Source organism: Sinohyriopsis cumingii, unplaced genomic scaffold, assembly GCF_028554795.1.
Source record: "Sinohyriopsis cumingii isolate HCF-2022 unplaced genomic scaffold, ASM2855479v2 utg000873l, whole genome shotgun sequence".
Classification (NCBI taxonomy): Eukaryota; Metazoa; Mollusca; class Bivalvia; order Unionida; family Unionidae; genus Sinohyriopsis; species Sinohyriopsis cumingii.
The window spans coordinates 2,702,298-2,719,504 of NW_028315938.1; the positions used below are offsets into that span (position 1 = coordinate 2,702,298).

General features: G+C 34.5%; 1 protein-coding gene across 2 annotated transcripts in view; it reads right to left on the reverse strand.

Moving 5' to 3' along the window:
• Window positions 1–17,207, reverse strand: part of LOC149773168 (E3 ubiquitin-protein ligase CHFR-like) — a 102,432-nt gene that overhangs the window by 43,223 nt on the left and 42,002 nt on the right. Inside the window, exons 12-15 of one of the 2 annotated variants that reach the window (XM_089946723.1) lie at window positions 12,581–12,720; window positions 9,217–9,303; window positions 8,891–8,976; window positions 6,043–6,207 (exon numbers count right to left, since the gene is read on the reverse strand). In XM_089946723.1, the coding sequence (XP_089802849.1) occupies window positions 6,043–6,207; window positions 8,891–8,976; window positions 9,217–9,303; window positions 12,581–12,720 (478 nt within the window). The remainder of the gene's footprint in view (window positions 1–6,042; window positions 6,208–8,890; window positions 8,977–9,216; window positions 9,304–12,580; window positions 12,721–17,207) is intronic. The other variant, XM_089946724.1, reaches the window with a different exon arrangement.

Consider the following 17,207-nt stretch of genomic DNA (forward strand, 5'->3'; position numbering starts at 1 on the left):
CGATGGAAAAGGCATGTAACTTCACCTGCATGCTGAAGCTATAGCTATCATGAAACATGTCTTGCATGATAGTAACTTTAGCAATGTGTGGGCTAAAGGCTCGAATTTACTTGAACTGAGCTATGTTAAAACCAAGATTCCATTTTGGAAACAGGGTTAAGGATTTTCATGGATTAAGATCAAAACTGGCTAAAAGATCCAATAAATCTTTATCATGTCAGATATCACATCTACGTTGATGCCATAATGTGTCTGATATCATGCAGCAGTAGCCTTTGATAGTAACTGGAGCCAACTGTTTCTCTTCAAAGGGCCAGAGAAAATAGTCAGCCAGCTGATGGACTAAGGCACAGAGAGGAACAATGTTATTGATGTTGCATCAGTTTCTGAAAATACACCGCTTTCCCTCATAAGTCTTCAGAGTGGAAAGCCTTCATGCTCTCAAGAGTCCCTCCAAAAATCAAAGGTTTAAATTGTGTCACACATGACTGTCCATACAAGAGCCAAGCATGAAGAAGTCAGACCAGGCAGGGATGGAACATCCATGACTGTGGCTGCTTGAGAAGATTCCTGTTGGTCAGAATCTTCCTGGCCAGAGCTACTGCTAGACTGAGTAGATTGATAACCCTGGACTTGTCCCATCTTCCTGGGCAGATCTACTGCTAGACTGAGTATATTGGTAGCCCTAGACTTGTCCCATCTTCCTGGGCAGATCTACTGCTAGACTGAGTAGATTGGTAGCCCTGGACTTGTCCCACCTTCCTGGGCAGATCTACTGCTAGACTGAGTAGATTGGTAAACCTGGACTTGTCCCATCTTCCTGGGCAGATCTACTGCTAGATTGAGTAGATTGGTAGCCCTGGACTTGTCCCATCTGAGAGGGGCTATCAGAATCATCTTGTTTTTATGACCTATACCTTCTGGGGTTTTTTTGGTACCAGGACCATGTGAGGGTAGGCAAATGCCCACAACAGAGATGCTCCCAGGATTTTACTGTAAGGTGGGATTTCCCTCCTTGTCATAAAAAAAGGAAATTAGAACAATGATAATGTGCAGAAGGAAACAGCCATAGTTCAATAGTTACATAAAACTTCATTACCCATTAATCGTTCTTCCTGATCCACTATGTTGAGACCCCTACTGAAATCAAAATCTTTAAAAGATGTTGCTTCTAGTTGTATAAGCATTAATCTGTTCATTGTTTCTCACCGTAACACGTTTCTTATCTGTGTATGAATATTGTTTCTGTACTGAGAAACCTCTTTCATAGCTGAAAGGTATTGTCATTTGGATAATTCTACTCCAAAGTAAGATTTTTCACTAACATAAGCTCTGCCAAAGTGTCACGTTCTCGAATTAGCACTCCGCCGACTACTATACTAGATTTATTACTCCATAATGCAGCATTAGGGTTGTAAGTCCATTAATATCATAGTCTACTTGTTCAAATAGAGGTAGTTTGATAAAATAAATATGTATGATAGCATGTGATGATGTTTCAACTGTACAGAGACAAGGCAGTATGTGATATTTTAATTGTACACATAGAAGACAGTATGTGATATTTTAATTGTACACAGAGAAGAAAGTATGTGATATTTTAATTGTACACATAGAAGACAGTAAGTGATAATATTTCAACTGTAAACAGAGAAGGCAGTATGTGATATTTTAATTGTACACAGAGAAGTCAGTATGTGATGATATATCAACTGTATACAGAGAAGCGAGTATGTGATATTTTAATTGTACACAGAGAAGACAGTATGTGATGACATTTCAGTTGTACACAGAGAAGGCAGCGTGTGATATTTCAACTGTACACAGAGAAGACAGTACGTGACAATATTTCAACTGTTCAGAGACAAAGCAATATGTTATGATATTTCAAATACATAGTGAGTCACATAAGGAATTACATATTAATCACATGATATGCCCAAGTGGGATAACAAATATCATCGGGTGGGGTAACAAATATAGGATGGGGTGACAAAAAGGGTATTTTACAGAGGAAATGAAGGCAATCAAAACCCTAGAGTCCCCAAACACATAATAATAATACCCTGAATGAATGCAATACCTCTTCTGAAATGCAAACAGAAAAATGAATGACAAAAAACAGAATGTAGAACCAATGCTGAGTCAATGAAGAATAAATGAAGAATAAGCAAACAATGAATAATCACAGTTTCCACTGATTTCTATATGATTTCTATATGATTTCTATATATATATATGATTTCTATATGATTTCTATATGATCAGCACTCTTTTTTCATCAAGTTAAATATATTTCCTACTGTGCTTCCTTCCTGGCACCTCAATTTCTTTTTTTCTGTACCATGTTGCATGAACTCTCAAGATAAATGCTGCCAATCATTTCCGACTGATCATATGATCATATCCTTATCTCTTTTGAATTCTTCAGCATCATTTTTTGTATCAATTAGATGGTACCATCGAGCCACTATTGTGCTGAGATGCTGTAAAACATCACTACAGAAAGACATGCCTCCTAAATATAGTTGATATCTGCTTCAAATAGAAGGTCCTGGATTTAATAAAATTAAAATACAAATATGTCAACGTATCAGTCATCTACAATTGGTCCCATTTTAAGATGTACTGATCAGCAGCTTCAAACATTACAACTACAGCCATACATTTTTTTGACAAAATCAGTTGTTTTATGTTTCAGGACAACTTTATATAATTGTAAATGATACTGTGAAGTTAAGCAAGACTTGCTAAATCATTCGCCATACATTTTGGACCATTTCAAGGTAGTGCAGGAAATAAAAACAGTATTTATAGTTATGGATTTTCCATCATTGGAAATGACATATTTGGAATGATTCTTGGACAGTTTGGTGCGTAATTTTGACGTCTTCTTGACAACCTTCAGCTGCTCAAGGAAAATTTTTATTTTATCTACTGAATAAAAGAGACTCTGAAGAAGCTAAATTTTCAAACAATACAATCTTGAAACATTTGTTATTTTCTGTGAATATATTCATACTGCATCATTGTTAGAATTTTCTAATTTTAAAAGGAGTTTCATTCTTGCATTTATTCATTTGGGTTATTTTGCAGATGGCACAATAAATACAATCAATTTTCAATGCCCAGAATTTTAATTTATTCAGTGAATTAATTTTAAAATTGTGCTCTTTTTTTCTTCATCATTGTAACATAGAATTTTCCTCATATTAAGTTTTGTCTTTCACACTTTAATTTACTTTTTCACTTTCATTGCTTAGTTATTCAATTTAAAAATTTACTCTTCCTTTGATTTTGCTATTAGTATACATTTTTAATCAAGCAGAGAGTGGAAACTGTCTTGTGTCATTAACCAAAATCAAACTGAAGACAGCACTTGATGTCACTAATCAATATCACAATGTAGGCAGCATCTGACAGAAGTACTCAATATCACACTGGAAAAAGCACTCAACATAATTAACCAATATCACACTTAGGACAGCATCTGACATTACACTGTAGACAGTACCTGATGTCATTAACCAATATCACAATGTAGGCAGCATCTGACAGAAGTACTCAATATCACACTGGAAAAAGCACTCAACATAATTAACCAATATCACACTTAGGACAGCATCTGACATTACACTGTAGATAGTACCTGATGTCATTAACCAATATCATCCTGGAGATAGCACCTGATGTCAATAATCAATTACACCCTCTAGATAGCACCTGATGTCATTAATTATTATCATCATGTAGATAGCACCTGATGTCATTAATTATTATCACCATGTAGATAGCACCTGATGTCATTAATTATTATCACCATGTAGATAGCACCTGATGTCAACATTATCACCCTGGAGATAGCACCTAATGTCAATAATTATTATCACCCTGGAGATAGTACCTGATGTCATTAAGTATTATCACCATGTAGATAGCACCTGATGTCAACATTATCACCCTGGAGATAGCACCTAATGTCAATAATTATTATCACCCTGGAGATAGCACCTAATGTCATTAATCAATAACACCCTGGATATAGCACCTAATGTCAATAATTATTATCACCCTGGAGATAGCACCTGATGTCATTAATCAATAACACCCTGGAGATAGCACCTGATGTCAACATTATCACCCTGGAGATAGCACCTGATGTCAATAATTATTATCACCCTGGAGATAGCACCTGATGTCATTAATCAATAACACCCTGGAGATAGCACCTGATGTCATTAACCCTTTAAGCCCCGATCCCGTCTGTAGGCGTGATCCGGTTTCTGCATTCAATGGCCGATCCCGCCTGTAGTCGTGATTTTTTTACTGCATTCAATGGCCGATCCCGTCTCCAAGCGTGATGAATGTGTGTTAGATTCAACATCTCTGACTGGTTAGAAATGGGTTTATTCCAAGAACTAACAACAATTAAACCAATCAGAAATGATTTTACTTTCATTTGCGGAAATTTGAATTGTTCAGAAGCTAAGGGCTCCTGTTTTGAAAGCGGTTTAACTACACGTGTTCTGGTCATGAAAAATCGTAAATGATGGCGGACGTAAGAGTGATTTTTGATGAGAGCAAAAATGAGGAGTTTCTCGGATTTGATCTTGAAAATACTGAGCAAGCTGAGGAAAGATATGTTCGGCAGTTGGATATTTTGTGAGATTTCGATTCGGACATAGAAGTTTCTGAGACTGAATCGTCCGAAGATGAGGATGCTGACAGCGATGATGATCGAGTTCTTGCGGATAAACGTTGCACATAATTTTGTAAATTCTGTATAAATAAATCGTGAAAGACTTGGACAAATAGGGAAAAAAAATACATCACTGTGTAGACAAATTCATTTGCAATAAATGGTGAAACTTTCTTGGATTTCAATTGGATATAAGCAGAGAAATTAAGGTAAGAGTGAATGCATGTGCACGATGTTTACAAAATTTTTCAAACAGGTAAAAACTCTGGGGCACACGCAGCTAGACACAGCTTAGCACTGCTGGGGCATAGCAGCAGTGATACTGATAACGGGTCTGGGGCTGAATGAGTTAACCAATAACACATTGGAGATAGTACCTGATGTCATTAACCAATAACACCCTGGAGATAGCAAATGAAGTCATTAATCAATTACTCCCTGGAGATAGCACCTGATGTCAACATTATCACCCTGGAGATAGCACCTGATGTCAATAATTATTATCACCCTGGAGATAGCACCTGATGTCATTAAGCAATATCACACTGTATCTAAGAAGGGTTGAGACATGAAGTGAATTGTTGGTAAAGAAGGAATGAAAATATAAGCAATGAAATCATTAACAAAAACCATTGACCAAAAATGTGTTCCTATTATAATTCTTGACACCCCAAAGAGGCAAAACCCATTAGGTAAAAAAAGAATTACTGAGCTATAAATGCTGAAAATACTTTAACCAATGATGTTCAGAGACACACAAAGACACACACACTGCACACACATTTTCAGCCCAACAGTCAACCCAAACATAAATGTCTCCATTTCAGAGGCATAAAAATGGCAACTTTTAAAAATTCTTATTTTCATTTTATTAATATTAAAAAATATTCTCATTAAAAAAAATATTTCAAGGATCATTAATTAAGTGCAACAGAAAGTTACTCTGTCTGTTTACAAGCCTTTAACACTGGAGCCATTATTATGTAAAAATCTGAAGAAACAAGAAAGAAACAAATTAGATCAGGACAGTGAATTCTCCAAATTCTGTTAATTATCCATAACCTTTCTTCTTCAAATCACATTATCCATATACCACTCCATGCTCTAAAAACACAAAGATGGATCATAATTTTGAAGCTGTTGACTCGGTCAACAAGTTTTCAATCATAATTAAATTTTAAAAGACATTCTATTTCTTACCAAGTATAAAGAGATTTGCAACATTCTACATGCAACTTGGAACAACAGCATGTGCAGATGTGCACTGAAAGTTTAATATACTCATTATTTCATAGGACTTCATTGGTGTAAAGAAAAGCACAGGAGATCCAGTAGGTAAGTACCTGTTTTCCGAGAAGGTGATGCCTTATCATCAGCTTTAGTTCCTCCAGAAGTGGATGGATTATCTCCACCTGCTTCTTTGTCATTAATTGCCTTTGTGGTATCATTGTCACTAATTATCTTGTTGCTGTTATTGCCTGTTGTGATCTTACTCATATTGTTGATGGCTAACAAATAAAAAACATTGTATGCAGCTAGTGTAATCAAGAAGACCAAGTGCTGAGCCAGCTGTAAAAAAATGGGGCACTGACCCCCATAATCAATAGAATGAATCTGTTTGTGATTGCTCATTACTATTATCAAAGTAAATTAAATCAATTGCATTTAATTATCCTTATTATTTCCTACTTTGGCAAAATCTTCCAAAGTTCAGATCACCTGCTCTTTTCAGCAATTTTGATTTTACTGTTATTCACTACATTTCCTCCTCACTGTAGCAAGATATAATCATTTCAACAGAATACTGATTTTATAAACATTTCAAAGACAAACACAAAATGATGTCATTTACACATTTAATAGTGACAGCCCTAATGTCCTTGAGAAGATGTCCCTACTGTTGAGAATTGTTTGATACTGACAGCCAATATGCTGAGTTCTGATAAGCACTGGAATAGCTTTAGTGAAACCAAAATATGTAGCCAATCTTTTGAGGAAGGTTGACTACAACGGTGGGGCAAGGAAAGGTAAGTATCACTATGCATCCAGAACTAACAGTCTGCTTTACACCCATAACAATTCTCCTGATACCATACTGAGTAAAATTTATAAAGCCTCCATTCATGATTCTGAATAACAAATGATGGCTACTACATTATACCATCTATTCCCACAATGATGGCTACTACATTACCATCTATTCCCATAATGATGGCTACTACATTACCATCTATTCCCATAATGATGGCTACTACATTACCATCTATTCCCATAATGATGGCTACTACATTACCATCTATTCCCACAATGATGGCTACTACATTACCATCTATTCCCACAATGATGGCTACTACATTACCATCTATTCCCACAATGATGGCTACTACATTACCATCTATTCCCATAATGATGGCTACTACATTACCATCTATTCCCACAATGATGGCTACTACATTACCATCTATTCCCACAAAACATTTGTATACATTACCATCTATTCCCACAATGATGGCTACTACATTACCATCTATTCCCACAATGATGGCTACTACATTACCATCTATTCCCATAATGATGGCTACTACATTACCATCTATTCCCACAAAACATTTGTATACATTACCATCTATTCCCACAATGATGGCTACTACATTACCATCTATTCCCACAATGATGGCTACTACATTACCATCTATTCCCACAAAACATTTGTATACATTACCATCTATTCCCACAATGATGGCTACTACATTACCATCTATTCCCATAATGATGGCTACTACATTACCATCTATTCCCACAATGATGGCTACTACATTACCATCTATTCCCACAATGATGGCTACTACATTACCATCTATTCCCACAATGATGGCTACTACATTACCATCTATTCCCATAATGATGGCTACTACATTACCATCTATTCCCACAATGATGGCTACTACATTACCATCTATTCCCACAATGATGGCTACTACATTACCATCTATTCCCACAATGATGGCTACTACATTACCATCTATTCCCATAATGATGGCTACTACATTACCATCTATTCCCACAATGATGGCTACTACATTACCATCTATTCCCACAAAACATTTGTATACATTACCATCTATTCCCACAATGATGGCTACTACATTACCATCTATTCCCACAATGATGGCTACTACATTACCATCTATTCCCATAATGATGGCTACTACATTACCATCTATTCCCACAAAACATTTGTATACATTACCATCTATTCCCACAATGATGGCTACTACATTACCATCTATTCCCACAATGATGGCTACTACATTACCATCTATTCCCACAAAACATTTGTATACATTACCATCTATTCCCACAATGATGGCTACTACATTACCATCTATTCCCATAATGATGGCTACTACATTACCATCTATTCCCACAATGATGGCTACTACATTACCATCTATTCCCACAATGATGGCTACTACATTACCATCTATTCCCATAATGATGGCTACTACATTACCATCTATTCCCACAAAGATGGCTACTACATTACCATCTATTCCCATAATGATGGCTACTACATTACCATCTATTCCCACAATGTTGGCTACTACATTACCATCTATTCCCACAAAACATTTGTATACATTACCATCTATTCCCACAAAGCATTTGTATACATTACCATCTATTCCCACAATGATGGCTACTACATTACCATCTATTCCCACAAAACATTTGTATACTTTAGAAGCTATCCACCTGTAGCATGCAGTTTTTCATGGCATGGTATTTTCTTAAATAAGACATTGCATTTATCTAGGAAACATGCCAAAAACATGACTTATTTTACAGTGTACATAGGAATGTATGTAGGAAATGTAACAAAAATTTAATTTCCATTTTATATAGATTATATTTCGAACAAGGATAATATATACAGGTGTAGCTGAGAAAACAGCAAAGGAAAATATCTGTTTAGGTTTTCAATAATTCATTCCACACTAATCATTTTATTAGTACATACACTTTCAATAAAAAGTATGTGAAATCATCAAACACAATGTCTGCATAAAGTTCATTTTAAATTTGGAAAAGTCTTGTATTTTCTTTTATTTGTATCTAATTCATTTCTTTCTGCAATATATGGAATGCTACTGACAGGAACAATAATGCTGATATCACATGGTTTTCTACCTGTAATAGGAGTAGTGATAAGACCAGACCCCGAGTCAGGAATGCTTTTGTATTCTGGACACTGGCGGCACACTGTTTTTGGAGGCCTGTGGAAGGGAACAAATAACAGTTGCTTGCATCAGAAATATAAATGCATGCTTTGTTTGTCCATAAACTGATATTGCAAACAATTTTAACATCTAATTCTACCACAGACTATGGGGAAAAAAAATGCCAAATTTTTATCATTTCAATACTGGATGTAAAATTATAAAAATGGAAATCATAAAGCCTTTTATAATTGTTATCTTGACAATGTCAAGTAAGAAGAACACAAATGTCATTACCTGGTGGTACCAAAGAAAGGTGTTCCAAATCCCAGAAGGAAAGGAGCTGGAGCAGGCTGAAAGACTACTGGGCCTGCAGCAGGTACTCTGTAAAGAAACAGATAAGTAATACATAAGTAACAGATATGTAACACATAAGTAACAGATAAGTAACACATAAGTAACAGATAAGAAAAACATAAGTAACAGATAAGTAACAAATAAGTAACAGATAAGTAATACATAAGTAACAGATAAGTAACAGATAAGTAACACATAAGTAACAGATAAGTAACAGATAAGAAATACATAAGTAACAGATAAGTAACACATAAGTAACAGATAAGTAACACATAAGTAACATATAAGAAAAACATAAGTAACAGATAAGTAACACATAAGTAACATATAAGAAAAACATAAGTAACAGATAAGTAACAAATAAGTAACAGATACGTAATACATAAGTAACAGATAAGTAACAGATAAGTAACAGATAAGTAACACATAAGTAACAGATAAGTAACACATAAGTAACATATAAGAAATACATAAGTAACAGATAAGTAACACATAAGTAACATATAAGTAACAGATAAGTAACAAATAAGTAACAGATAAGAAATACATAAGTAACAGATAACACATAAGTAACTGATAAGTAACACATAAGTAACAGATAAGTAACACATAAGTAACATATAAGTAACAGATAAGTAATACATAAGTAACAGATAAGTAACACATAAGTAACACATAAGTAACATATAAGTAACAGATAAGTAACAAATAAGTAACAGATAAGAAATACATAAGTAACAGATAACACATAAGTAACAGATAAGTAACACATAAGTAACAGATAAGTAACACATAAGTAACATATAAGTAACAGATAAGTAATACATAAGTAACATATAAGTAATACATAAGTAACAGACAAGTAACACATAAGTAACAGATAAGTAACACATAAGTAACAGAAAAGTAACACATAAGTAACAGATAAGTACAGATAAGAATCAAAAGCTGACTGAAGATGTAGCCACAGCATTACCCAAAAATATTTATGAGCCATGAATTTGAGAGGTGCTACACAAACAAATCCCCCAAAACTAGTGTTCTGCATTTAAAATGAGAAGAGTGGGCCTAAGATTGCTAAATGCAGTTACCAAAACGTCTGGGTCAGTAGGATTGCTAAATGCAGTTACCAAAAAGTCTGGGTCAGTAGGATTGCTAAATGCAGTTACCAAAAAGTCTGGGTCAGTAGGATTGCTAAATGCAGTTACCAAAACGTCTGGGTCAGTAAGATTGCTAAATGCAGTTACCAAAACGTCTGGGTCAGTAAGATTGCTAAATGCAGTTACCAAAAAGTCTGGGTCAGTAGGATTGCTAAATGCAGTTACCAAAATGTCTGGGTCAGTAGGATTGCTAAATGCAGTTACCAAAACATCTGGGTCAGTAGGATAGCTAAATGCAGTTACCAAAACGTCTGGGTCAGTAGGATTGCTAAATGCAGTTACCAAAACGTCTGGGTCAGTAGGATTGCTAAATGCAGTTACCAAAACGTCTGGGTCAGTAGGATTGCTAAATGCAGTTACCAAAATGTCTGGGTCAGTAGGATTGCTAAATGCAGTTACCAAAACGTCTGGGTCAGTAGGATTGCTAAATGCAGTTACCAAAACATCTGGGTCAGTAGGATAACTAAATGCAGTTACCAAAACGTCTGGGTCAGTAGGATAACTAAATGCAGTTACCAAAACGTCTGGGTCAGTAGGATTGCTAAATGCAGTTACCAAAACGTCTGGGTCAGTAGGATTGCTAAATCCAGTTACCAAAATGTCTGGGTCAGTAGGATTGCTAAATGCAGTTACCAAAACGTCTGGGTCAGTAAGATTGCTAAATGCAGTTACCAAAAAGTCTGGGTCAGTAGGATTGCTAAATGCAGTTACCAAAATGTCTGGGTCAGTAGGATTGCTAAATGCAGTTACCAAAACGTCTGGGTCAGTAGGATAGCTAAATGCAGTTACCAAAACGTCTGGGTCAGTAGGATAGCTAAATGCAGTTACCAAAATGTCTGGGTCAGTAGGATTGCTAAATGCAGTTACCAAAACGTCTGGGTCAGTAGGATTGCTAAATGCAGTTACCAAAATGTCTGGGTCAGTAGGATTGCTAAATGCAGTTACCAAAACGTCTGGGTCAGTAGGATTGCTAAATGCAGTTACCAAAACGTCTGGGTCAGTAGGATTGCTAAATGCAGTTACCAAAACATCTGGGTCAGTAGGATTGCTAAATGCAGTTACCAAAACATCTGGGTCAGTAGGATTGATAAATGCAGTTACCAAAACGTCTGGGTCAGTAGGATTGCTAAATGCAGTTACCAAAATGTCTGGATCAGTAGGATTGCTAAATGCAGTTAACAAAAGGTCTGGATCAGTAGGATAGGATACATATTCAAATACTGTAAAAGACAATTATTTAAAGGGTTTTACTGTGATCTATATCTAATGTCACAACAGCAGCATTTTTGTCTAATAATGGAAGTTCTTTATCTCAAGATGTTTTATGTCAAAATTGGTCAAATTCTACAAGGCATTTTTGACTCTTTTGTTCCCATTACACTTTTCCTAGCAATGGAAATCACATCTGAAAGTGGATCAATTTAATTTGTACAAATCTGAAAGGTTTTCAAGCTAGGGTGCTGTCTGTCAAATTTGGTTAAATCCTGCTCAGTGGTTTTTGAGAAGAAAATGTTCCAGATTGTTTATATTTTTAGTAGCAATATCCGATTGTGGTTCTACGTAATAGATAAGGCCTTCATGTCACGATAATAAAATTCTAAAATGCACATTTCAGAAGAAGGTGTCTAAAGTGTTTTCCACTTTCAATAACAGCAATGATGATTGATTAGTATCAATAGAGTAAATCTTGAAGACCTTGATGCCAAATGCCCCAATTATGCAGAATTGGTGAATCATTGTTCGGAGAAGAATTTGTAAGTAACAAGCATGATAACTCATCATGTGTACTGATGGATAATAGAGAAAGACCATAAGTTAAGCTTTTCTTATGTCTATATGAGCTGTAAAGGTGTATGAAATTTGAAATGCAAATTCAGATTAATTTAACACTGCAAGCAAAGTAATAATAAGGAAATCAAATAGAAATTTTACAGAATCCTACATTTAATATCTTTTTGAAAAAAAGCTGAAAATACATTTGAAAATTAAGGTGTAAAAATTGTAAGATCAAAATTGTTAAAGAAAATATGTGCAATATTAAATTGAAATGGCTCATGGCAGGTGCCGTTGGTGAAGTGCCTGGGACAGAATATGAGACCTGGAAGCAAGTTTATACAAAGTCAGGTGCAGAGTGAAGTAATCACCTGAAATTATTACGGCCCTCCTTCCTATCCTCCTCCTCCTCCTCCTCTGTATCATTGTAGTCTTCTGAGTCCTCGTATTCCTCCTCCTCCTCATCATCATCATTATCCCTCATCTCGGGGTATTTCTTACTGGGATACAACTGACAGAGAAAAGAGACAGCACCGTTATTGACTGCTGGTTTATAACTTGTACCTAACAGTAAGTAGTACATTTCTCTTAAACATTTGACCTGTACAGAGACATTATACTTTAGAATGATTCATGCAAGATAGCTATCTGACTGGTCAGGCTAAGACATTGGCAGAAATTACAGACTGCCCGATTTATCATGCTAAAGCAATTGTAGAAATTACAAACTATCCGACTGATCATACTAAGTCATTTGTGGAAATTACAGACTACCTGTCATTGTTATGAGTCAAAGCTTTTAAAATAAGTAAGAGAAAAAAGTTAAAAACAACAAGCTTTGTAAAATTCAACAAATAATTTATTTCCCTAGAATACAAAGTGAAAATGAAAAAGGACTTAAGACATTGTGAATTAAATCCCAAAATAATCCTAGACATAAGGCCTTAATATAAAAGTTCTGAATAAATTTTAGTAGAAATTCACATTAAGTCCAATGCAGAAGTGTTGATGTGTCTGTGATAACCTATATAATGCTGATGTGCCACAGGCTTTTGTTGAAACATAGAAACATAATTCCTGGTTTGAATTCACTATTAATCCCAGTGAATGTCTCTGTCCAAGAATATAATTTTTTCATAAGCATTCTGTATTTCCAGAGAAAATAATCACTGAATTAAATATATTGAAGAAATAAACTCCAGCCCAAATTAATGTTTGGACACAACAATAATACAAAATTGATTCTGCTAGATCTTAAAGCACAAATGAATAATCTCTCCAGTAACAAGATTATATAGTCTTCCACTGACTGCAGGTCACAATTAACATTTCCTTTTTTTTTTAAATTACCTAACAGAAACTAACCTTCTAGAAGGTTCATAATGTTTACAAAACAAAATCTTAATTATAAATGGAAGTCTATTAATAAAATTATAATATATAATCTGAACTATGTCAGGTACACCAGGTAAATTGTAGGGCAATTCCAATAACCTATATCCAGACTAAAAACAAAATATTTACTTCCATTAATATTGATCCTGATAGTTAATCCATACACACAGATAATATTTAAGCTATGTATTAGTTGTTTACAGAATAATACAAAGATATCAGCGATTCAGGTCAAGTAGAAAATGAACTTGACTTTGGACAAGGTAAAGTCCAACATACTTTTGGACCTGATAGTACATTTTGGACTATTTAAGATTTAATTCACCATAAAGGAAGTTATTTTTAATTTTTCACCTTGTATTTTAGGGCGAAAAAATGTTTTTAATTTTGTAAAACTGATTTTGTGTTTTCTTTGTTACTTATTTTAACACCATGCTGTCATAACAATATTTTTTGAAATAACATTATCATACTCTTTTTGGATTACATACATTGTCTCACAGATAGAGCACTCCCTGCCTAAGAAAAACGTTCCACATATCATTTAGTTTATTTCAGTACAAACTGTGAAAAAGTCACCTAGATGCCGAGTTGGAAGTCAGATCAGAGAGGTGTCTTGCTGAATAAAAGGGACATAACCAAATCCACATTATTAATGAATGGACATGCACTCACATTACTAATGAATAGACATGCACTCACATTACTAATGAATAGACATGCACTCAAAATTTTTAATGAATAGACATGCACTCACATTACTAATAAATAGACATGCACTCACATTACTAATGAATACACATGCACTCACATTATTAATGAACAGACATGCACTCACATTATTAATGAATAGACATGCACTCACATTACTAATGAACAGACATGCACTCACATTACTAATGAATATACATGCACTCACATTATTAATGAATACACATGCACTCACATTACTAATGAATACACATGCACTCACATTATTAATGAATAGACATGCACTCACATTACTAATGAATAGACATGCACTCACATTACTAATGAATACACATGCACTCACATTACTAATGAATAGACATGCACTCACATTACTAATGAACAGACATGCACTCACATTACTAATGAATAGACATGCACTCACATTACTAATGAATAGACACGCACTCACATTACTAATGAACAGACAAGCACTCACATGACTAATGAATAGACATGCACTCACATTACTAATGAATAGACATGCACTCACATTACTAATGAATAGACATGCACTCAAAATTTTTAATGAATAGACATGCACTCACATTACTAATGAATAGACATGCAGTTACATTATTAATGAATAGACATACACTCACATTATTAATGAATAGACATGCACTCACAAGCCCAGTAGAAGTGGGGTAATTCATTTTATTTTATTGTTAAGCTGATGGGAAACTTGGGATGGTAGTCTGTTTAGCTATTGATATAGGTCTGACCATTTAGAATTTGAGCTCTTTGGCATGAAGAATCTCCGACTTTAATCCCAGTCAGAATGTTTTCACCTAGGAAACAGATGTACTTATATGCTTATGCCTGTAATCCAAATCCATCTAATCCTGTAGCATTGTTTATATTAAGGTTTTCCAATGCTCTATAATACAGTCCAATGTATATGGTTCTATAATATAGTCCAATGTATATGGTTCTATAATACAGTCCAATGTAAATGGTTCTGTAGTACAATCCAATGTTTATGGTTCTATGATACAGTCCAATGTATATGGTTTTATAATACAGTCCAGTGTATATGTACATGGTTCTATAATACAGTCCAGTGTATATGTATATGGTTCTATAATACAGTCCAATGTATATGGTTCTATAATACAGTCCAATGAACCTAAATGAAAAACTGCAAAATACATGGTTCTGTATTTTGCACTTTTTCATTTAGGTCTTCCAATGTATTGTAAACTTCATGCTCTGTAACTTAGTCCAAAGTAAATGGTTATATGGCTCATAAAATCTCATTTACAATTCTCATTTAGACCAGTAAGATCGAAGTTTTCACTTTTCTTTGAAATTCATCCAAGTCATTACTAAAATACTTGCTGAATGAATCAACAACATTCTGCATATAAGTCAATGTATGACCATTATATTAGATGTTATTGGGAGAAACACATGACTTTTGGGGGAATTTAGTTCATTTAGGTATTTCCACACATTAGCAGATTTTGCATTTTTCTCAATGGCTTGTAGCATCTGGCAATTCCAATCATAGCTGTAACTGCATTCCTCCATTTCTTGTAGTCTTCCATGTCTCTGAGTTTGTTTCTTGTGTGCATAGCTCATTTTCATTTGCTGTTTTACTCACTTTGTTTTTAGTGGCATGTGGGTATTAAGATTTTTTTTCAGAAGTCTATAAATCATTTACACAGCAACAAGCCACTTGTTAATGGATAACTGTCACAGATAACAGCATGATATCTGATGAAGGAATATATATGTTTGGCTTTCCACCTAAAATTCAATGTCATTATATGTGTTATGTCATTATACGTGTTAGGCTTTCCACCTAAACTTTAATGTCATTATATGTGTTATGTCATTATACATGTTAGGCTTTCCACCTAAAATTCAATGTCATTATATGTGTTAGGCTTTCCACCTAAAATTCAATGTCATTATATGTGTTAGGCTTTCCACCTAAAATTCAATGTCATTATATGTGTGAGGCTTTCCACCTAAAATTCAATGCCATTATAAATGTGACAATCTTATGCAACATCATAATTTGTTGATAAATCCAAACATCATATCCGATGATAAAGTCCATGCTTTGATCACAGACTGACAAATGTAATTCATATCATTTATTGAAAATCCATGCTTTGACTGTATCTGTTGAAGAAAATAGCATTTTGTTATATTCATTGTTGAATGTTAAAGTTGTTTCCAAGGAATGGAAGTAAGAGTCTGAGCTCAGGCGTCAGAGATTCAACATCATTAATTTGCATTATAAATAAACCTTTCATTTATGTAACTGCATTAAGTATTATGTTAAATCCAATCTACTCAATTCATCCTGTTACACTTATTCTAACTGACAATGTTTCTGAACTGAGTAACCCAATACAGCTTAAACAGGCTGAGTGATTGTCGTTCACCAGTATGAATCTCAAATACAATCTACATTTCATCCTGCCACTGTTGTTGATACCTGTATATGAGACAGCAAAATAATAGCATCTACAAGTGAAATAAGTCAATTGTTGCACTGTTATTAATAAGAACAAATACAAGATTTAGCTCACAAAAATTCAAGTACTGTCATGAATTGTAAGTACTACAGTCCAAATGGCTGGGAATCAAGATAATTAAAGTGCAATTACAATATTAACTAAGCAGGATTTAGATAAAAACAGGTGGAGTATACTTCCCTGCAGTAAGAAAATTTTAAAGGGTCACTAAGAGGCAAAGAGTGTAATGTACAAGAAAGGCCTCTTTAAAAAGCATGCTGGTAGATCATGAATGAATTAGTAATTGATCAAAAACATCTGGTGGCAATCCCTTTATCTTAGAGGAAACCACTCTTATTGGACTTCTGTCTCACCAAACATC